This window comes from Protopterus annectens, chromosome 3.part0 (assembly GCF_019279795.1).
Source record: "Protopterus annectens isolate FY-2018-M chromosome 3.part0, PAN1.0, whole genome shotgun sequence".
NCBI classification, from domain to species: domain Eukaryota; kingdom Metazoa; phylum Chordata; order Ceratodontiformes; family Protopteridae; genus Protopterus; species Protopterus annectens.
Window position 1 is genome coordinate 1,104,155,720 of NC_056731.1, and position 23,365 is coordinate 1,104,179,084.

At 39.9% G+C, this 23,365-nt stretch overlaps 1 protein-coding gene across 4 annotated transcripts in view; it reads left to right on the forward strand.

Annotated features, from left to right (window-relative positions):
- The window catches only part of RIPK1 (receptor interacting serine/threonine kinase 1), a 1,251,693-nt gene that overhangs the window by 925,470 nt on the left and 302,858 nt on the right, over window positions 1-23,365 (forward strand). For all 4 annotated transcript variants that reach the window (XM_044065340.1, XM_044065337.1, XM_044065339.1 and 1 more), the window contains one exon: window positions 143-265. In XM_044065340.1, coding sequence (XP_043921275.1) covers window positions 143-265 — 123 coding nt within the window. The remainder of the gene's footprint in view (window positions 1-142; window positions 266-23,365) is intronic.

Genomic DNA, 23,365 nt, shown 5'->3' on the forward strand with positions numbered 1-23,365 from the left:
GTTGTATTTTGTTTCTTAAGTCAGAAAAGCCATAATGACTTCATGGTTGTTTTGCCAGCCTGATGTTCTTGTTGCATTATTCTGGTTTAATTAGACTTCATCTAGAACCCAGTGCATTAACTATATTTTGTTGTATTTTTAGGTAAGACAAATATGATTAATCCTGGAATGCAGCATGTGTATCAGCATTCTCTTTCAGCTGGTATTCAGGAAAAAAACCTGCAAACGTTTGGCTTTGGAAGTACCTACAACAGTTGTCATCCAGGTACAGTAATAATAGTCTGCAAGATGCAAACTGTAAATCCTTATTTCATTGATGTGATAAAGTACTGCAGTTAGTTAACTCCCACATAAATTCCTTGTTAAATTGCAACACACAAAGCTTGGTAGTGCTTTTGTAATCAGTCTTTTTAGCAGTTTTTACACAAGCTGATGTTCAGAGATCACATGCCAGTAAAAATCTGTTTATCAAAACTTTATTTTAAGGACTGTATCCAAAAACTGTTGATGTATTTAGGCACCTCATTAAGTATTCATCCTGAAATTGACTGTTGCAGTACTAACTCTGTATTTCTGCTGCAGAAGAGATGAACATACACCCATGCCGCCTTCAGGTCTTTCTTGTTGCAGTTCACTGAAGAAAAATTATGTATATTAAAATACTGTCAGTGAGTGTTGGTTTAAACTGGCTTCCAGAGTTAGCAAATAAGTACTCCTTTCTGGTAACTTCTTAGTTTACTTTTTCTTTTTAAATTGTATGGTAGAAAGAGGAACTTTTGAGTGGCATGTTTTATAGATGTCAAATATTGAGGAAAAAGTGAGTAACTGTATTTGTCGGAAGTAGATTTTTGCATAAGGATGTCCACAGTATCTTTTTTGTCTGGGACCAAGTCATGATGTAGACAGTTATCACAATTGTGTTTGTTTTACTCAAAAGACTACGCAGGTAGCCACGTTAGAGAAACTACTGCATATTATCCAAGATTAAGGATTTGGGAAGAGAGATTGGGTAAGCAGTTCACAAAGAAACAATGTGAGGATATATGTATGTCTTCCAAATATGCAACATAATCTAGAAGATTTAGGATTTTTGCTTGGAAATGTTTACATAGATATTTTTATACCCCAAGTAGAATCCAGAGATTTTTTCCTTGTGTAGACAGCAAATGTTGGAGGTGTGACAGAGAAGAAAGAGGTAATTGGGAACATATGTTCTGGGAGTGTGGTGAGTTCCAGGATGCATTTTTGGAGATGCTGGGTGGGCAGACTGGTATGATGAGGGAGATGATTTTTCTGAGCTATGATACAGAATTAGAATTGCCTAGACATGATAAGGCCTTGCTGTGTCTAATTATGGTGGCTGCCAAAAAAGCAATTACTAGAAAATGGAATCAAAATCTAAACCAACTATACTAGAAGTAGCAAAGATAGTAACAGAGATAAAACAACTGGAATTGAGATCTTTAGAAAAGGGTAGGAGCATACTACGTAGGAAAAAAATGTGAATTGTGGGAACAGTAATTACAGGGGAGGAATGAGGTTTAAAAGAAGGTGGGAGTTATATGAGCTATGTAATGTTTGACTGAAATGATTGGGTAGATTATAAGTTAGGTATAATGTTTGTAAGTAAGAGCATGTCGGTGTGGTTTGTTTTCATATATATAAATGTATGACTGCCTATGTTGTAAGTGATAGTTTAATAAAGATGTTTCTTGTTTAAAAAAGACAGGAACTGAATAATTTATGTAATGTTGCTTAGGTTATATGACATGTAGCAATATATGTGAAGTATAATGTTTGTAAATGTGAACTTGTTAATACAGTTTGATTACTTTTATGTAAATGTAAAATTGCCTGTGTTGCAAGTGATAATTCAATAAAGGTGTTTAATAAAAAAAAAAAAAAAAAGATTGTTATGGCAACAGCCAGATCCACAGTAGATTCCCTGCTTAAGAGAGGAAAACATTCGGGAAAGCACCCTGAAATCTAGGAATACTGGAATTCTGACAGCATGCCTTTAGTCAGTAGACCATACAGGCTCAAGGGTGCCAGATGTGGTGAGGCTTTCTCGCGGCTTCCATCTTTCATGTTTACTTTGACTGAGGCTGTGGTGTTGCCCGTCAAGTGGCAGCCATGTTTTCAGATGCAAGCACATCTTCCTGAACGGAATCTCTCCTAGAATTTTAAGAATCAAATAGATGAGTTTAGAAAGACTGTGGTTAGAGACTGGAAAGGCAATTTACAAAGGAACAGTGGGAGAGCAAGTATATGGCTCCCAAGTATACAGCAAAGTCCATAAGGTGTAGGATTTTTGCACTGAAATGTTTGCATAGGTGTTTTTAAACCCCATGCAGACGTTAGGGAATTTTTCATCAGTTGGATAGCAAATTCTTGAGCTGGGAAAGAGAGGGAATTGGGAACATATTTTTGGGAATGTAACTGAGATATAGGATCTGAATTTCCTAGATTTAGTAAGGCCTTACTAAGTTCATTGCTATTGGTTGGAAAAAAAGCAATCACTAGAAAATGGAAATGAATACCTAAACCAACCGTAACTGAATTATTGAATATTGTAAAGGAGATAAAAAAATTAAGGTGAAATGTTTAGAAAAGGGAGGGAGTAATTGCATAGAAATAAATGAAATTTGTGGAAATTATACAGAGTAATGTTCAGGAGGAGGAATCGAAAAATGTATGTAATTCTGGAGTGAATGAAGGTTGGTAAAAAGGAAATATATATATATAAATATATATATATATATATATATATATATATATATATATATATATATATATATGTACTGCAGGGACATAATGGTAATATATGGTTTGTTTGTTTTTACTGTTTGTATACCCATCACGTTTTTAAAAATGTCATGTTAATAAGGTTGGTTAAGAAAAATCCCTCCTATAGTTGGTCGGGTTAGATGCCTTTCTGCAGGTCTCTGTTTCCAATGACTGGGTGATCGGTACTGAAGGTGAGGGTGGTGTCCCTTTGGTCCTTGTTTGTGAAGACACCTGCAGTTTAAAGATCAAGGTCCCAAGTGCCCACACATGTTCAGAGGCCTCTAAACCAGTCTGTATACTCAAGGACAGAGCTAAGTCATCCAAACCAAAATGGATGTCTGCCATCTTGCCACACTAACAGATGAGGAGGCCTTTGTCTCATTATTCATCCCAGGTTCCTTCCCCAGACTAAATGAGGTTGGCCCAGTACTTTGTTCACTTTTTGAAAACACTGTGGTGGTGTTCTTTGTGTTTCACTGTTGCAGTCATTAAATTTGGGTTATCTGCTTGCAGGTAGCCCTCAGACAGCCTGATTAACAAGTCTTGGGTCCTGTGTCAGTTGCTGTCCCTTCTTCCATGACGTCAGTTCGTCAGGGGTATAAATCATGCAGCCGATGCCATTACATCAGTCTTTCTTGCCGTGTGGTGCCCGAAGCAAAAGCAGTTCGCAAGTGCCAGTCGGCCGACTCCTGAAATTTTCGTTTTCAAGTTTCAGAACCGAAGTGTTCAGCTAAAGCTAAGTACCCCATTGGGGAAACTTTTTCTTGCATCCTTTCCGATGTTAGTAAAAGTTAATAATTGTATTACTTGTGGAAAGCAAATACCTCATAAAGATTTTCATTCGTACTGTATTCCTTGACTAGGCCCAGACCACGACGTACCTTGCTGTCGCTTTTGTGCTTTATTTAATCAGCACACTATCCATCATCTGTGTATTTTCACTTCTAAATATTTCGGTTCTCAGTTTAATTATACAGAAATGTCGGTTAGCCATCTGTCTACCAGGATTCTGAAAAAACGCAAAGATAAAGACAGAGACAGGCCGTCGAGGTCCAGAACTGCCGACGAGGCTTCTCCTAAGCCAGTCGCCAGTTCGCCGATACTCAGTGAGGCACTTTCGCAGCCCCTGATACCCACTTTTCTGATTCTCAGGCCTCTACTGAGACCCATTCGGAGTCCGGTATGCCGTGAGATGCTTCAACTATGGAACCCACTGATGTCTCTACCTTGGATGGGTCTGGAGCCGCTGTGCAGGCACCGGCTTCTGAGGGTGCATTCAGGCCTACTGACTTCCATATTAAACCGGCGCTGTCTTCTTCTTCAACGCCTAAAACTCGAACCATGCCTAGAAAACTGATGCCCAGACCGCATGGTCAGGCCACTTTGCCTAAAGAACAAATGATAAGAATGACAGAAGACCTTATTACTTTAATCAGGGGAAGCCAACTTTCCCCCTCGAAGAGACCTAGGACTGAGTTTGCTTATGATACTTCTGACCAGGATTATGAAATTTCTGTTTCCTCTGATGACCAGGATTTACCCTTCTATACCTATGAGGATTGTGATGCTGAGGACTCTATTTCCTCTGCTTCCCCCAGAGGATTTCCCTTTTGCTGAAACATTGCATACTCTCAGGGAGCTTTTTCGTTGGGAAATTCAGGATTTCTCTGATTCTAAAAAGAGGCTTAGGAATTTCTTACTCCTGCCCCAGCACAGGCCTTTAACTATACCTCCTGTACTGGACATTGTTGATGATGCCTTTTTAGAATCTAGCATGGCCTCTGACTCTTTACCTCCTGCTTCCAGAAAACTTGATAGATATTACAGGGTTCCTGACTCTCACAAGTTCTTTTTCAAAAATCCTACTGCGGATCCTGAAACCATTTCACAGGGACCCAAGGGCATTAAAGCTACTACTGCCAAAAATTCTACCCCCTCTGATAGAGACTCCAGGGCACCGAATAGATGGGGTAAGAAGGTATACACTTCTGCAACTTTGCCATTAGGGCCTTGAATTGCCAGTTTCATATGTTAAAGTATCAGCTGCATATTACTGGATTGCTTAAACAGAAAATGGTGTTGACTCCTGATTGTTCTGAAAATAACAGGATTTTATGCATTCTGCTGAACAAGTTGTAAACATACATTACAATGTGGTTTTGATTCACTAGAGGCATCTTGCAGGGCTGCGGTAACTGGGTCTGTACTTAGAAGGCATGCTTGGCTTAAGGAGCAATCCTTGCCAGATCATGTTAAAGCGAAATTATTAGATGCTCCCTTAAATCAGAGCCACCTGTTTGGCAATAAGGCAGAAGAAGTTCTTAAAAAGATGGAGGAAAAAGCTAAATATGTGCAAACTGTTAAAGACTTTTTACAAGTACAACCTCCAAGATTTAGTAGGCATTGGCCTTCTAAGAATTGGTCCTTTCCTGCCTCTTCCAGACCTTCTCAGTCCAAACCCAGATCCAGCAGAGCACCCAGGCTTCAGTCCCAGGGGACGCACAGGACTAAGCAGTGGGGGGCCTCCACTTCCAATTTGGGAGTAATAAAACTCCCCCCTATGGTAAACTGTCTCAATGACTTATTTTTAAAACTTCCAAGCACTTCTCAACTGACTGCCCCTTTGGGGGGAAAGATTGTACTTCATGCAAAGAACTGGGGACTCATTACCCAGGACAAATGGGTTTTTAATATAGTGTCCCAAGGATACAGATTTCACTTCCACATGTCACCAACTCCAAGCAGTTGGCCGGATCTACCTCCAAAGCAGTGGGAAGAGGCCCAAAAGCAAGTACTCACTGCCCTTTGGCTTATCCACTGCGCCCAGGGTATTCACAAAGTGCCTAGCTCCAGTCATTGCATTTTGCAGGCAAAGAATTATTTAAATATACCAATACCTGGACAATTGTCTAATTCAGGCAGAAAACCAGGACATACTTTTGAATCATCTGGCTTTTGTTCAGAGGGTGCTAACTTGTCTGGGGTGCACCATAAACGAAAAGAAATCACACCTGGTACCGTGTCAACAAATTATATTCCTGGGAGCAAGCTTTCCTCATGCCAGAGAAACAAATTCATTTGACAGCCTACTTTAAACAAGTGATCAGAAAAACCCTGCTATCTGCAAGGCAAATACTACAAGCCTTTGGGTTCATGGCTACCTGCATTCTTCAAATTCCATGTGCAAGACTGCATATGAGGAAACTACAGTGGTATATAAAAAGCCTATGGTGTCAACATTCTCAGGATCTAAAAGCAATGATTCCTATCATTCCTTGTCTATGCGTAGAGTTCCTTTGGTGGGCAGAGGCCTGCCATCAAAACAAGGGACTACCATTCACACTACCCCCTGCCGCTCAAACCCTAACAGACGCATCAGACTATGCATGGGGGGGGGGCACCTGGCAGTCGGAAGGGGGGGCACCTGGCAGTCGGAAGTGCACTCAGGGCAAATGGAACCCAATTCAAATGCACCTTCACATCAATCATAAAGAAATGTTAGCTGTACAGAATGCTCTTGACAGCCTTCAAGGACCACATTCTTCCAGGGCAATTAATGGTAAAGACGGACAACACCACTGTTATGTGGTACATAAACAAGCAGGGGGGTACAGATTCTTACCGCCCTCTGCAGACTAGCCATTACATTGTGGAACACAGCCTTGAGCTACCAAGTACATCTACAAGCTCAATTCCTGCCAGGAAAACTAAATACACTGGCAGATGGACTAAGCAGAACCCTTATGGACCCACACGAATGGAAACTGGAACCAAGGATTTTCAACATGTTGACAAGCAAATGGGGGAGCCCAAATATAGACCGGTTTGCCTCCCCCCAGAACTATCAATTGGAAACATTTTGTGCAAGGACTCCCCACAGACAAGCTTGAAAAATGGATGCTCTGTCCTTCAGCTGGAAAAAAAAACTATCAGTTTATGCCTTTCCTCCTCTGCCTCTGCTCTCCAAAGTACTACTCAAGGTCAAACAAGACAAACCAAGGATGATTTTGATTGCACCAGCCTGGCCACGCCAACACTGGTACCCCCTCCTACGCAGTGTGTCACTGTTGGCCCCATGGCACCTGCCTCAGACTCCTACCCTGCTGTCTCAGCAGGAGAACCAGATTCTGCACCCTCATCTTCCAACACTGAACCTAGCAGCCTGGCTAATTACCTAAGCTCTCCTTTACCATCCCTGAGTAAACCAGTGATGGATGTCATTTTAGAGGCAAGGAGGCCTAGTACTAGAAAATCTTATGCTGAAAAATGGAAAAGATTCTGTGCCTGGAACCAATCTCAAGGGATGAGCACAGCAGTGCCCAATTTACTTCAGATTTTGCAATACTTAACTGAGATGCTTCACAAGGGCCTGTCTTTTTCCTCAAAAATTCATGCCTCAGCCATTTCAGTTCATTATAACACAGAACCTCCCATCTTCTCTCTTCCACTGCTGAAGCAGTTCCTCAGCGGGGCCAAAAATCTAAGACCACCCAGGAGAGCTCCAACTCCAGTCTGGGACCTTAAATTTGTATTGGAGAAACACACCCTTTCTCCTTTCGAGCCAGCTGCTACTGCAGATTTAAAATTATTTTCTTGGAAAACAGCTTCCCTTTTAGCCATCACTTCAGCAAGAAGGGTATCTGAATTACAGGCCCTTATGGCAGTGGAGCCTTTCATCATCTTTCATGCGGACAGGGTGTCCCTTAGGACCAATCCCTCTTTCATGCCAAAGGTGGTATCCAGTGTGGCCTTTAATCAGTCCATTCATTTGCCTACCTTCTTTCCTAATCCACAGAACAAAGGGAAACGGATACTGCACTCCTTAGATGTGCACAGACAACTTAGATTCTACTTGGACAGGTCTAAACCTCAAAGGAAATCTGAACAACTGCTGGTGGCATTTGCTGCAGGGACAGAGGGGAAGGCTATTTCAAAGCTAGCTGCCTCGAAATGGATAGGCCATTGCATTCACTTCTGCTATAAGCACCATGGAAAACCTATCCCACAAGAGATCAGATCCCACTCAAGCAGGGCTGCATCTACCTCTACAGCCTTTCTCAGAGTCATACCTACCAGGGACATCCTAGAAGCTGCTATCTGGAGATCTGTACATACTTTCACCAAGCATTACCATTTGCCAATTTTTTTCTAAATCCAGAGCTGACTTTGCCACTGCAGTCTTGCAGGGCCTTATAGCTGGTCCTAATGCTATCTAAATTCCTCCTCACATCCTTAGCTTTGGGAATCTACCCAAATGTAATGACTGCAGCAGTGAAACATGAAGAACATAAATGTAGATGTTCGAGTTTATTCACTGTTGCAGTCCTGGTTACCCTCCCTCCAGCCCCCTGACTTCGTTTGACTATACCTCTTCTCTCCTTTTCAATGCTTAAAAGCTTTTTGGTGTATTTGCTTTTTTGTTTGAGGTATAACCTTGTATATTTATAGATTTAATTGCTTTCCATTAGGGGGGCACCCTACATCTGGGGCAAGAAAAACTGATATAATGACGTCTGCTGCATGTTTTATACCCGATGACCAACACAGGACCCAAGACTTTGTTGATCAGGCCGACTGAGGGCTACCTGCAAGTAGATAACCCAAATGTAATGACTGCAACAGTGAATACACTTGAACATCTACATTTATGGTAAGTGTACACAACTGTACTTTTTACCTTCTGTTGCTGCCAAGCTTCCCCAGGAAAATAAAGACCATTTTCGGCCTGACCATGAAACAAACTACCAGTCTGTCTGTCAAACCTTCTCCAGTTACACAAAGAAAAAGTTAACTAAACAGCCTTTACCATCACAAGCAAGTTGATAATTTGCCACAGTCGCAGGTGGGTGACTGCTGTGGTCAAAGTTGGTTCCTCAGACCACTCATATTTTTCCTGAGATCCCCCTTGTGACATCTGTACAGCCACCATGAGCCATGGGTTAGCCACATTCTCTTTGGCTTTTGGGATCCCCTCAGTGGGCAAGGAAGAGACATCCTTGTCAGTCAAGGGAGAAGGAGCAGGGAATATGCACCTGCTTAGCCAGAATGTTGTGTCCATCCCTGAGGATGCTATTGCTGGTAGTGCTAAGTCTGTTTGCCGTAACATTCCTGAAAGAGACAGAAAAGTAAATATTTAACTTCTCCTGTGTTAGTTTCTCTAGACAGGAATAATTTATTGGGCTTGGCTCTGGGACTTGTTTAAGCTATTGACGCTTCCTGTAAGGTAGTTTCTGGTGAAATAAAAAGTGATTCCTCTTCCTCTTTCTTTGAAGAGATTTTGGGTATGAAATCTGTGTGGGAATATAAATGGACAGATGCAGGGTTTTTTTTCTCCTCATGTTTATGATTCATATTTTGAGAAGAATATGGTATCTGAGTTTCTCTGTAAAGGATTGACTTTCTCGGAGAGTATTTCCAGAATGAGCCATTGTTTTTAGTGGGAGAACACTGAGGTGGAATTCCTAGAACCTTCAGAACCCCCCCGTGCTGTCAGCATTGGAGTGTGTTTGTCATAGCCTGCGGTTTCCCTGACAGCCAACTTGCTTCCCCTAAGAAAGTAGATAGAATGTACAAAGTTCATCATTCAAGTTTTTATACACTATTCCCAGACATGACCCAACAGCTGATGCTGTAGTTAGTCTAGCTATTGCCAAGAAGTTTGTAAATTCTAATTCTTCTCCTTCAGACCAGGATAGTAAAGCTGTTGACAAGTTTGGGGGAAAAGTGTATGCTTCTGCAACTTTGATTTTTTTAGAATTCTAAATTGTCAGACTCATATACTGACTAATTGTAAAAGTATGAAGAATAATTTGGCTGCAGTTTCCTCTTGAAAAAAAAATCTGCTTTGTATAGTCTAGTTTCTTCGGTTTCTCAGGTCACTACTCATTGTTTGAAGTGTGTTTATGGCTCTGTAGATACTGCTTCCACGGCTGTTAACACTGGTACTGTTTGAGGTTTGCCTAGCTGCCTTCTCAGAACCACCCAGAAGATGTCAAAAATGAAATTTTGGATTCTCCTTTGAACAAAGATTTATTTTTGGACCCACTGCTGTAGAGCTTCTCAAAAAATGTGCTCAGAGAGAGGTATGCCTGTTCGGGGAATTTTTCAAATTGTACAGCCTTCCTTTCTCTAAATTTTCCATGAGATTGTCTGCTCTCTCTTCCAGTGTTGGCAAGAAGCAAAGTAAACAATTTCAACAGAATCCTGGTTAGCAGATGTTTAAAAAGTAATGGCAGGGAGGTTCCCAAACGAATACTGGAAACCCCCCCGAGTTAAAGTCACACAAGGTAGAATGACTGTATAATAGACTTTGTGACCTCCACCATTTCTCTGGCAGTCCCTTATCAGTTACAGAAAGTCTGAATCTCCATTTCTGTCTTTGGCAACACTTTGTTTCAGGCAAATGGGTTCTGAATGTGATCTGCCTACGGATACCCATGGCAGTGGGAGGAAATTCCTCATCAGGACATTCCTCTTCATCTGAAAGACCAAACATTTTTCTTCCCTCTGTCCTATATCATATGCAGTCTCAGAAGGTAATAGAAACAGTTCCTCCCTATTAATTGTGTCAAAGGTTTTATTCAAGAAGGCTTTTAGTGCCAAAGAATTAAAATTCCAGGACCAGTTCTGGATCTTTCTTTCCTGAATCAGTTTGTGATACTGCCCAAGTTCAAAATGCTTGCACTTCACATCCTATTCCCTTTTTTTCTTTATTTGATTTTTTTTGTAGTAACCTTAGATTTAAAAGAGGCATTTCATCACATTCCTAGTCATCCTGATTGCATGTGTTTCTTTAGGTTTTTTAAGTCTGGATCAGTTCTGTGCCTTACCCTTTGTGCTATCCACTGCTCCAGAAGTGTTCACAAAGTGTCTAGCTGCTGTCATAGCCCATTGCATACTACAGGGTATTCACATTTTTCCATATTTAGACAACTTGCATATCTTTGCAGAGTCTTTTTCAAAGTGTCAGGAATCGCTCACCTAGGTAAGAGATCTACACAGACTGTGACTGGGATTCCAAGAGAACATTCAAAGTCTTCTTTGACGCCGTCACACAGGATTGTGTTTCTGGGGTGCCTGCTAAACATCTCAGTACAAAGACTTTTGCTTCAGCAGGAAAACAAATAGATCTTTATTTAGAGCTATTCCATTCAAACATCTGTCTCAGTGAGGGAATGACTCAAGATTCTGGGTCTCATGGTATGTGTGATTCACATGATACCCTTGTAAGACTCCACATGAGAAAGCTACAATGGCATCTGAAGTCTTTTTGGTCCCAGCATCAACCCCAATTGTCTTTTCAAAGTCCAGTTCTGGGATTTGTGAAAATGGAAATCACTTGATGGAGGCATCAAATTTCTCTGAATCCAGGTGTCCCATTCTCCCCTCTTGCTCCGAAGCAGTCAGTCACATCAGCTGCCCCAGACCTTGCTTGGGGAGCAATGTCAATGGATATAAAAGTGCAAGGTGTCTGGGAAAAGAAAGATAAATGCAGATAAATATGAAACAGATTCTAGCTCATGTAAAGGCTGTCAACTCTCTGTGAACCATCTGCGGTCCTCAGGACCTCTTCAAGTAGTTACAGACAGTACCACAGTGATGTGATACATAAACAAGCAAGGGGGAACCAGATCTTATTCCATTTGCAGACTAACAATATTAACATGGGATATAGCTTTACAGCACAATCTCACTCTACAGGTGTCTTACATTTTGTCAGAGCAAAGCTGAGCAGGACAAAGGCAGACTCTCACAAATGGAAATCGGATCAAGGGTCTTCCAAGGTTTGATTCATCTGTGGAGAATTTCTCAGGTAGACCTTTTTTTCTCCTTTCTAAGAAATCAGGTGCCAAAATTCTGTTTCAGGGCTTCATACAGGAAGGCCTGGAAGACAGATGCTGTTTCTTTTCCTTGGACAGGAATGTTCGTGTATACCTTTCCAGTGATATCCGGAGTACTTGAAGATTAGGAAGGAACACCCAAAGATTGTCAAGGTGACTCCCTTCTGGCCCAGGCAACAGTGGTTCTTCCTTCTTTTGGAACTGGCTAGGGGCATTTATCACAAGCTTTCTCACCGACTGAATTTTCTCACACAAGAACAGAGATGTTTAATGCATCCTGACCCCAAACAACTACATCTGACTGCTTGGATAAAGGGGTCTTAATATCCTTTAGGCACCTGTTTTCTGAGGATGTGCAACAGCTTCTAATGGAGGCAAGAAAGCCTGCTAATAAAAAATAATGTATAAGAAAATGGAAAAGGTTTTCTAGCAGATGGCAACAAAATAACCTGCACCCATTCAGGCCTAGTGTTTCTCTGGTTTTACAGTGTTTGTGTGAGTTACTGTCCTTTGTCCTGTCTAACTCCTCTGTCAAGGTTCATTTGCCAGGCATTTCAGCATGTCTGTCCATGGATCCCCCTCTTTCAATGCATTCTCATATGAAAATTTTTGAAATTGATGCTACACAAGAAGCCTCCTAGAAAACCAGTGGCTGTTCCTTGGGTTCTTAATTTTGTGTCAGAGAAGCTAACACTTGCTCCATTTGAATCAGCTCATCTGACTGACTAGAGGTTCTTAACATGAAAAAATATTTTGCTGATTGTGCTGACCTCTGCGAGAAGAGTATTTGAGTTGAAAGCTGTTATGCTGGGTCAGCCTTATATCATCTTTCACAGAGACACATTTATTTGAGAACTAATCCTTCTTTTATGCCTAAAGTAATATCTGAATTTACTTTAAGCCAAACTGTTCATTTCCTTGTTTTTCTTTTCTAGAACCTAAAAATGAGGGAGAATGGATACTTTATACATTGGATGTCCATAGACAATTCAGGTACTATCTTGACAGAACAAAATCTTTCAGAACGTCCGATCAGTTGTTTATTTCTTATGAAGGTAAGAAGAAGGGACAAGCTGTGTCAAAGCAGACTATTTCCAGATGGTTGTCTCAGGCTATTACCTTTTGTTATTCCCACCACAACAAAACTATTTTTGGAGTGTCTAGGCACATTCTACCACGGCCTTAGCTTCATCGTCATCTATGGCTTTTTGGAAAGGGATGGATTCTAGAAGTATTCTAGAAGCAACAACTTGGTCCTCTGTGCATACTTTTACAAAACACTATAAGCAAATTCCTTTTCCAGGTCTAGGAGAGGCACTTTACTAGGACCATTCTGCAGAGGCTGCTGGACCTTTTCCCCAGTTGTTCTCAGCTATGGTAACTTAACCATATAGCTTAAGCTGCTGCAGCAGTGATTAATATGAAAAATGTAATACAGCTGGCTAAGCAAACTTACAATAAAAGTATATGTTTAAATGAACACTTCTGCACTAGCTTCTCAATCTTTCCACACCCTTGTTTTTTGGTGTGTTTTTTATGCCCATGTGTGGACACAAATTTTGTCTTTTCCTAGCAGTGTCATTTCAGGGCTTAGCCTCCCTCTCTCAATTGGCATGAGAGCTCTGAAGGGTTTGGCCCCCAAACCTATCTTTTTAGTCAGCATAGATCAGTATGATTAATGGTTTGGATGTGTGGAAGGTGCCGTGAAGCTTTTGGAAGTTGTCCAGCTGTTATATCCTATGCAGGATATAACCCATATATCTTAAGCTGTTACAGTACTTTCCCAAATAACTCAGCACTCCAGCAATGTGGTTCTGATGCTGTGGACACATCATGCAAGACAGCAGCTATGGGATCAGATATAAGGAGACATGACTGGCTAAGAACCAATCCTTTGCCAGACTATGCAGAGGGGAACTCCTGAATGCCCCACTAGACATAAATTAAGAAACTGGAGGGCAGAGGGAAAAATGCAGTCTCTAAATCATTTTTTTCTTCTCCTGCACCCAATTATAGTATAAATTGTCCTATCAAAGGCTGACTTTCCTGCTAGAGACTAGAAAAAGAAAAACAGCAAAAGGGTAAGAAAGGACATTACATAAACAGATTGGAAGACTAAAATGGGAAGTTTGGGGCCCTCATGATCCATAACCCCCAAATCCCATCCCAACCCATACATTACCAAAAGTCCTCTCCAAAAAAACCCTCTCCAAAGGAGACACATGACCAGTGGGTGTTAAAGATCTTGACTCATGGAATCCCTCTAAGCTTCATAAGAAAGCCAAAGTCTTCAGTTACTTATCCAGGTTCAAGAGCTGAAAGTAATTTAGTACAACTGCTCGTGCAAGATCTGCTTGCACTAGGGGATATATAAATAAATATATATACATATATATATATATATATATATATATATATATAGAGAGAGAGAGAGAGAGGCTACCAAAGACAGAGGAGAGCAGCACAGGCTGCTGCCAAAGAATTGTAGACCGTGGAGACCCATCTTGGGCCTATCAGGATTAAGCAAGTTCCTGAGGGTGCCAAGAGTCAGAATGCTACCATTGCATGGTCTTCTGTCTGTTCTTATGCTTCATACTTACGTGATCACCCTGGACCTAAAAGATGCCTTGTTGCATTTATCTATAGCCAGGTTGCATAGACATTTCCTCAGATTCAGAGGAGGGGGTGACCACACTCATTTCATTTCCTTGTCCTTTGGTATATCCACTACATTTTTCACAAAGTGTCTGGCACCAATAGTAACCTGTTGCAAAACCAGGCATTCACTATACACGTATGTGGATGGCTACCTCATCCAAATAGTAATGCTGGAGGAGATACAGAAGGCCCTTCATTTCACCGTGATCTATTTTCAGAATTTGGGTCTAGTTCTAAATTTATGAAAGTTCCATATAATACTATCAAGGCAGGTCCTATTTCTAGGGGCACTTTTGGACACTGAACAGCAGTGGAGCCTTCTAACCTCCAAAGAAGATCCTGTTTCTGACAGACTGCTTTAGATCAGCAGCTCAGCAGGATGAGATTACTGCAAGGGAGTTCCTGAGAGTGCTGGATTACATGTCTTCCTCCATTTTGGTGGTGCCCCTAACAAGGCTGCACATTCGGTAACTGCAATGGTACCAGAGAAGCAGATGATGCTAGCATGTCCAGTCCCTAGAATGATCCGTTCCCAGTTGCACTGCATTAAGAAGAAACTGTTATGGGAGATCCAGTATATACACCTCAACCAGGGAGGTACAATTCAAACTAGGCCTAGACACCTAGTAGCTTACCACAGTCCCCTCACACATAGCATGGAATCCCACTCACTGGAGAGCTGAAGATCCAGAAGACCTGGAACAAAACACTAAGGAGAAAATGCACCACCATAAAAGAAAAGATGGCTGAAAGATGGCTGTGATCCAAACAGACCAACAAAAGAGTATTAACCATATCCTGAAGATGTACTTACTGTATCACTTTTACTCTTTGCAAAATTGACCTGTGTTCATTAGCCAGTGTTTCTACTATGAACTGACCTTGTAGGGTGCAGTTAATTGAGATTCATCTTAAAACTCGTTTGCTATAAAGCTGCATTGAATATATGCAAAATCAATGTATTCTTCCATAGTCTGAGTTTGAATCAAAATATCATCTGTATACTCTGACAATTTCAGTGTATTCAATACTTCTACGAATATTTGATGAAAGAAACACCATGGCAACCTATTCTTTGAAAATTGTTTTTTTTTTTTTGGAATGTAAAAGCAAGACATAAATCTGACTTAGGAGTAAAAGATGCTGCATAGTATCCATTTGCTAAATCTAACCATGTTGCTGTTGAATCGGTTATTGTCATCAAGTCAGGCATAGGAGGGTCTAAATGAGCCACTTTTGCTGTATATTTATTCAGTATTCTTAAATCTACATGTCAAGGGCACGATTTATTTTTCACTGATAAGATGGGTCTATTACTAGGTGAATTACCTTTACAATCTACTCCTTTTCGCTGTCCTGAATAGCTTGGCATAAGTAAGGAACTGCCTTCCCTGGGATTTTGTACTGATGTTGATATGGCTGTAACTTCTTTTCCACTTAATCCTTTTCAGACACCTGACCAGAATTGTTTTTTTTTTTTTTTTGATTTAGTCCATAACTGTGGGTAAGTTTATAGTAATTTTAGACTTTTGGCTGAACTCCCACTAGTAACTTCTTTAACTATTTCAGTTTGTTCTCTTAACTGTGTCACAGTGCACATGCGTTTGACAGTCTCACTGTATGATCTGATTCAGTATATCCACTACATTCCTAGTACTTCCATTCCAAGGAATGTTAAGGAAGAATGTGAATTCATCCAAAATTGGCATGTCATCTGTTTTCCATTGAGCCTGGTTCATCTGCACAAGGTTCCATCCAACAACTGTTGTGTACCCAACCCAGCATCCCCTTTCATTTTGGAAATCTTGAGATTTGTGTACTAAACTTACTTATTTGGGACCATTGTATGCCTGGTATGTTTGTCCCATATTAGTACCATTAACATTTGTTTCCTGACCATTCTAATCAGCTTTTTTTTTTTTCCTGTGGTCTGCCAGCATACCATCCTGGACACTGTCTTTTTGAATGACCTTCCTCTTTGCAGTGGAAGCATGGAAGCGTTGGACTGCCTGACTTTTGTTTAGATTCACCATCCTTATGTTTAGCATGTGCAAATTCTACCACTTGACCTTCTCTGCAACCTATACCTCTCAACCTCTTAACTCAAGAAATCTAGCCAAAGCCAAAAATAGTTTTGGTGGGGGGGCAAAATAGGGACATATTTTAACTCTTGCTTTTATAAATTTAAAAAGTTGCTACAATAGCAGGTTTTGCACCAGAAGGTTTTTTCTTTGAAGGATATGAAGTATGAAACTCAAATGTCTGCCATTATTTAGTAACTTCTATCCTCAGTGATATGCCGAAAAACCACAAATTTTATGAGGAACAGACCAAACGTGTGGCAAAAATGTGAGAGAGGTATGCTGTAACCTTTGGTCCTTAATTTCTGTTTATGAGACACTGCAATCATTTTGTTATATGCTTCTCTTTTTTTCTGGCTGTAATGGACTCTTTTTATCCTGTAACATGTTCTTTTTTTAGGCCTAAAGCTTGATGGCACCATTCATCTTTGGAATCTTTTGAGCAAACTGTAGCATTAACTTTCTGTCTACATCTTACAAACTATTTTGACCATTATTGTGCACCAAATACTATTCCCAGCTAAAGTTTTCTCATGCCTTTACCACTCTGTCAGATTTTTTAAACCTTGAATCCAGCCATTATCTTGTCTAAGCTCATTTTTGCTATGCATTCTCTTGAGTCTGTTCTCAGTTTGTACAGAGGTGGCTACATCAAAATGTTCTCTCTCTCAAAAACTCCATTTGTGTTTCTGTTGTTTTGAGACAGTAAAGCAAATTAGCAACTGACTATCTCAACATCATTTTCCATCTGATCTTATTTACCCATTCCTTAAAATCCATAATAATTTTGGACAAGTAAATTTGTACAATCTATCTGCGGCAATATTTGGAAAAACTGCATTTCTTAAGATCTTCTGCATGTGACACATGATACACTTTTGAAGAACTCTGCTTCAAGCTGTGTCTCTGTCCAGACCGTCCCCTGACATGATTCACTCATCTTTCACTTCTCTTTGTGGAAGCAAAGTGCCCTTAAGGAAGTTTTGTTTTTTTATTTTTGGTCAGTATAATTTCGATCCAGTTCCCTTGCTAAAGATCTAAGTTTAAAGGTTGAATATTTTTACCAGTTTTCCCCCACACTGCAGACTACTGAAATTTGTCATGAGTTTTGGAAACTGCTCCTTGTACTCCTACCTTGTTCATTGGTGACTGTCTAGTCTGAAAGATTAAAAATACTGAAGATTGTCAGCTTCTGAAAATTAAAATTTTTTATTTATTCTACAAAAAATAAGTCGGACAGCAGAATTTGAAGCTAATGTCGTAAAGCTAGCATATTAATGGCTAACAGGCCGTCATTTTCCCTGATGCAGATTGTCTAGCTTTCTTCTTTTTACTTTGCCTTTTATATTCTTTCTAGGATGTCCTACATGCAAGAAATAATGTTTGGTGTACATAATCATATCATGGTTTTGTGTGTACATTTACATCATGTTTTATCTCTGTGTTCATTTCCGTCTTTAAAGCTGAACTCCAAACATGTTTTACTACAGCTGTATTCTGAGGGAAATACAAAACACTAGAACACAGAGAGTGAGAGAGAAAACAGTCCTAACAGAGGAACTTACTGGCCTTTTATGCATTTTTCCTACATAACTTCTTCAACCTTTGCAATTCAATTTTTAATTTTCATATTATATTTTCCAGTGTTTAAGGACCATGAATGGCCCAACATGCACTGGGCTACTGTTTGTCAGTTCCTCTAGGAAAGTCTTCTAAGAGGAACTTACTGTGTTGCTACCAAGCAGCAGTTTTGACTGCTTCACAAAGTGTCTGTCCATCTTGGTCATGATTATGTGGGGATGGCTGAGAAACTGACAGTCTTATTCCCACATCTTTCTCCCTTTCAAACATTTATGATAATTCCAACCAATCCTATACTGTACTGATTTCAGTAGTCATCACAGTGTAACCCATAATATAGCTACCTCCGTAGGGATTCTGGATGGTGTCAGAAGGCATGATGCTTGCCTGTTGGTATATCATAATTTCTGATTTCCACAGATGGTTTCTGTGCTTTGTCTTCGGAGTGGTATTTTTAGAACATAGTGCTGTCCTTTGACCTTTTGTATGCTTCCTGAAAAATCACCGAGACATTAGCTGTAGTAACAAAAATGTTGTGGCAATCAAGCATCATTTGTTGGAAGACTGACCACTGCTACCCTTCTGGAAGGAGTTCCTGGGATTGATTGTGGTTTAAACACTGTTCAATGGGGTTACCATCAAGTCAGAAAAGTAACTTCTGCTTCTGACATGGTGCATTCTCTTTACAGGAGTGATGCTGTACACTCCAGTCATACACACTCCAGCTGGTGAACATTGTGCTAAAACTCAAGTTAGCATCATTAGCATCCTGGGTTGTGCCACAGAGGACAGTAAAAAATTGTGTTCTGTTATGCCTTTTGGAGATCATGGCAGCTGTTGGACTTGAGGATTTTCCCCAATCAACACGCAGGTCTTGCAGTGTACTGCCAGAGGCTGCTGAGCCATCAGTCCACTGGTGGTATATGCTCCACATATCAGACCTTTGTTTCCATTTCTTATGATGGTGGGTCTTGACCCACATCCTGGAGACTGGATTTTCTTTCTGCTTCCTTTTCAAATGCAAACTTTAAATGTGAAGTCTCTGCTGGAAGGAGTGGTGGTGCAACTTTGCTGTTATCTTGTTCAAGGCCACTAGACTTCTGCAAACCAGTAGCTAGCTCTGTATCAGTCTATTAGAGCTGGTAAAGGTGCTAGTGATGGGGGATCACCAAATTGCTCTACTTGATATGATAAAATTCCAGTCCAAGAAGTCAGATATTCTCCTGTACAATTGCTAATGTCTTGTGGATTAACAGATGATTTACTTATCTTCTGAATTCTGTGAGCAAGATTCAAATTAACACATTAAAAGAAAGAAACTTTATAAAGAAATTCTATTCTGACAGGCCAACAAGGCAGTTAACAGATCTATAGGAAGAGGAGAATGTCAGAATTCAGCAAAGATGGTCTTGGCAACTCACTTCTGTGCTTTAGAATTAAAAGCAATGCAGATTATTTACAGTTCATAGATCTAATAGAAGAATCTGCAGGAAATGTCACAAAAAGTTAACGAAGACGTAATAAGTTTCTGTCCCATAGTATCTTTCTTTTTGGACAGCCATTTTTGTGTCTGAAGAACCTGATGTGAACTTTAACCTCCTATGGGCTCAGTATGCTCTTATAGGTTTATAGGTGTGTACTAGGCTAATGGTCCTGGAGCCTTTACAAACTTAGCCTATAGAAGTGCCCTGGCATCGTGCCACCCGAAGTTAGTTCCCAGTGCCTCAGTGTCTTCTGACCCTGGTTCATTGTACAGCTATTTGTAAGTACTAGATCACAAAGACAGATGAAAGTGCCCACACACTGGTAGGACTGGTGTTATGTTAATACCATCGGTAACTTAATCTGTTATGCAAAGTGACATTTTAATGTGTCTTATATGACAGAAGTTCATCTTTGACAAAGTATAAAAGAAAAATGTTTTGTATGTGCCATGGTACTAAAGTAGGATGCAGCAAACAAATTTTTACAGTGCAGAAGTGTATTCATAAGAAGGAGATGTAATGCATGATGTACCTGAAGTGTTGTTGTACATTATAATGAAGATATAGGGCCATAACAGTCATACATTGCATATGCTGTGTCACAGTTAAAATAGGAAAGTGGACTCGCTGTCTGATGATGCACTAAATTTGTTACTGTTGCAAATCTAAATTTTAAATATAATTTAGCCTGCAGGGTTAGAGATTTTCATAGGATTTTTAGAACATTTGAAACTGCATATTCACTTGGCAAGTTCTCTGCACTTCAGTTTAAAATAGTAACTGCTTTAAATGTTAAATATTGTTCAAGAAAATAATATATAATCGATATTTATACTTGTGAAATAAACTAGGTTAGTGCATTGTGTAACTCTGGGCTGTTAAAGAGAGCAGCTTGGTGAAGAAAAGTCATCATATATTTCTTGTAATAGATTGTTATTTACACTGATGAATGCAAAATTATTTAAGGTCCATTATTTCTTGAAAATGAAGAATGCAATATTAGACTGTAGATATTAGGATCAAGCTGAAAAGGATGGAAGAATGTGTTTGATGCTGTATACAAGCTTAAAGTCCCTTGAATGAACGAGGGAAAAAGACTAGAGTTTGAGGGTTGGCACTGTCAGGTTAAATCATGTTTTTTCCCATCCTTCCCCTAGTTAAAATTAGATTATATCATTTTTGCTAGTCACTTTTTTACATAGCATACTTTAAAGTTAATGTCAGGAAGTCACAGTGCATGAAGAGAAGAAGTAAAAGAAGCAATAAAATAACTGGAAAATTGAATGATCTAGCAGAAGTAAAGCTTCACGATAGTGCCTTGTGTGTGCTGGTCTCTCCTGATTCTGGAGACCTGTAGTTGGACGCAAGTGCTTCCGAGATGTCTGAGATTCAGAGCAAAGTATACTTTGAAGTTAGGTGAATGAGTGACTCTTCTCTTGATTGTATTAGTAAGACTGATGGGAGTTTAGAAGAGATGGAAAGAGTGTTATCTACTCAAATGGACAACATGGAGGAAATTAAAAAGAAGGAAAGTGTGCACACTTTGCATCTAGCAGAACCTGAAGCATCCCAACAGGAAGTAAAAGAGAAGTTATTTGAAATGGAGGACCAGGAGTGAAGAGAAAACCTCAGATTCAGGAATCTACCTGAAGGGATAAAAAGAAAGGACTGTCAGGTCTTTATGATCTCCCAGTTGCAAGAATGGATAGGCCTTCCACCAATGAAACTCCTCCTAGAGAGAGCGCATAGAATTGATATGCTAGCAGATAGCGACCAGATTTCCCTCCCTGATAGTAGTTAAGATCCAGAACTTCCAAGTAAAGGAACAGTTGTTATCCAAGCTCTGGAAGAAGTTAGATACTATCTGTGCATGGGAAGAGAATTTTCATGGATCAGGATTATTTCCTTGACACCAGACAGAAGGGGAATAGATTCCTGCCCAGCATCAAGTTTTGTAGATTGCCGAATCTTTGGTTTAAATTGATCTAGTCTGCAGTGCAAAAAATATTTTTTCCAACTAGACCAAAGACTTTTTCAGACATTGAACAAGCACAAGAAATGCTGGAGCAGTATAGATTAGACACTTCTCCAACTAAACAAGATGTCCAGAGTCATGCGGGCCCTGATGAACCTCCACACCAAAGGGAAAACAATTGGGAGGGATGACCTGTTAAACCCTTCCCACTCTTCTGCAGGAAGATGCAGGAGAAACAACTGGACATATTACAAGGGAGGCTTTACAGATCATTGACCAAGAGCAGAAGAAATATAATGCTCTGGATGTTTGTAACTGTCTCAAATACATTTTTCTGGAAATGATGGAGAGATGTTTGATGGTAAATCCTTCCAGAAGTGAGATACTGTTGCTAATCCCCCCCCCCCATGTTAATATCACCAGTAGAAGCACTGTCTCAGTCTTTTTAACTGACAGTTTGACTTTGATCTGTATGTATGTATGTATGTAGGTTATTAGAATTGTTGCAGGAAAATCACGTAAACCTAGCAGCTGTGTTATATTGTGGATACTTTCCGCAACCTCCAAGCTCCCTGCCTCTATATTTTAATTGCAAATAATCAAAACTGTCAAGATTTTTCTTTTTGGTTTTATATTCCTTGGTTAATTCAGTCTTTGGTTGGCTGCTAACAAATTACTAGCTTTTTTGAATGCTTGGGGGAATTACTGAGACATTGGACCAGTAAGAATCTCTTCTTAAAACTATAGGTGGGTCTGCTTAGAGAGATTGGCACATGTTTTTATGAAACAGAAAGGAGATGATTGGCATATACAAAAACATGCATAGAGGCTTGATTTACTGCATGCTTATGACCATGTGGCATTTCTTGCAAGGGACCATTACTATTACTAATATTTTAATAAGAATTTTCAGTTCCTCCCTTTCTTTGTAATTAAGATTATATTAGGAACATCAGTGTCTTGCATAGCATTGATATATTTTAAATGCTTCTGTGTAACAGAAAGTCTAAAGTGCTATAAGTGCACCTATCAGAGCAATGTGCACACAACTAGCTGGAAGATACTTTTTTTGGAATCAAGGGGAGGAAAAGTTTTGTATATATAGTTATTTCTCTTCTTGTTTTTTTGCCAAAGAACATATGGCAAAGACATATTTAAACCCTCACTGATGGTCCTTTTTCACACATTTTTTCAACCCTGTCAGCTATGTGTCAAGCGTGAATTCTTTCTCTCAAATTTAGATTCCTCCTTGGAATATAGGTAGCATGTTGCATCAATTATTTGATTAACTTTACTGAGAATGTTATTGAAATTAGCTACCTGGAATGTTAATGGCCTCACAGGTGGAAGTAAGCAATCAAGAGTTAAGGACTATGTCAGGCAGGCAGACTTAAATGTAATTATTTTGCAGATGCCAGCACAGTTGAAGGCAGAAAGAGAGGGGTGATAACTTTACTCACAAAAGGATCTTCCCTTTTTATAGAAGACATGAAAAAAGACGAGTATGGCAGATGTATACTATTAAGAGGTAAATGGAAAGACAAGAGACATACTGTGGGAACTTTTTTTTTTTCATCGTAGTCATTAAAAGCAGATAGTAGAAGTATTAGATACTGTGGAACTCTGCCAAGGAATAGGGATATTTGGGGGAGATGGAGATTGGGAACTTGGTCTCTAGGTGATGGTCACTGTTGATTTGATATCCTGACCCTGTGTATAAAATAGGTAGAAGTGGATTGATGTCAATGTTGACTTCTATGGAGGATGTAAGTGGAGGCCTTAGGGATAGAAAGGCTAGATTTCTTAAGGAAATGTTATCATTTTATTGCAAGGATGTGGGACTGAACTGTAAAGGATACAGATGGTTAGGTCATTTTGGCACAAGAGCTAGACTGGACATGATCTGCATAACAGGGGAACATGAATATTTGAGAAAAAGGATGTTATTTCATCCCATAC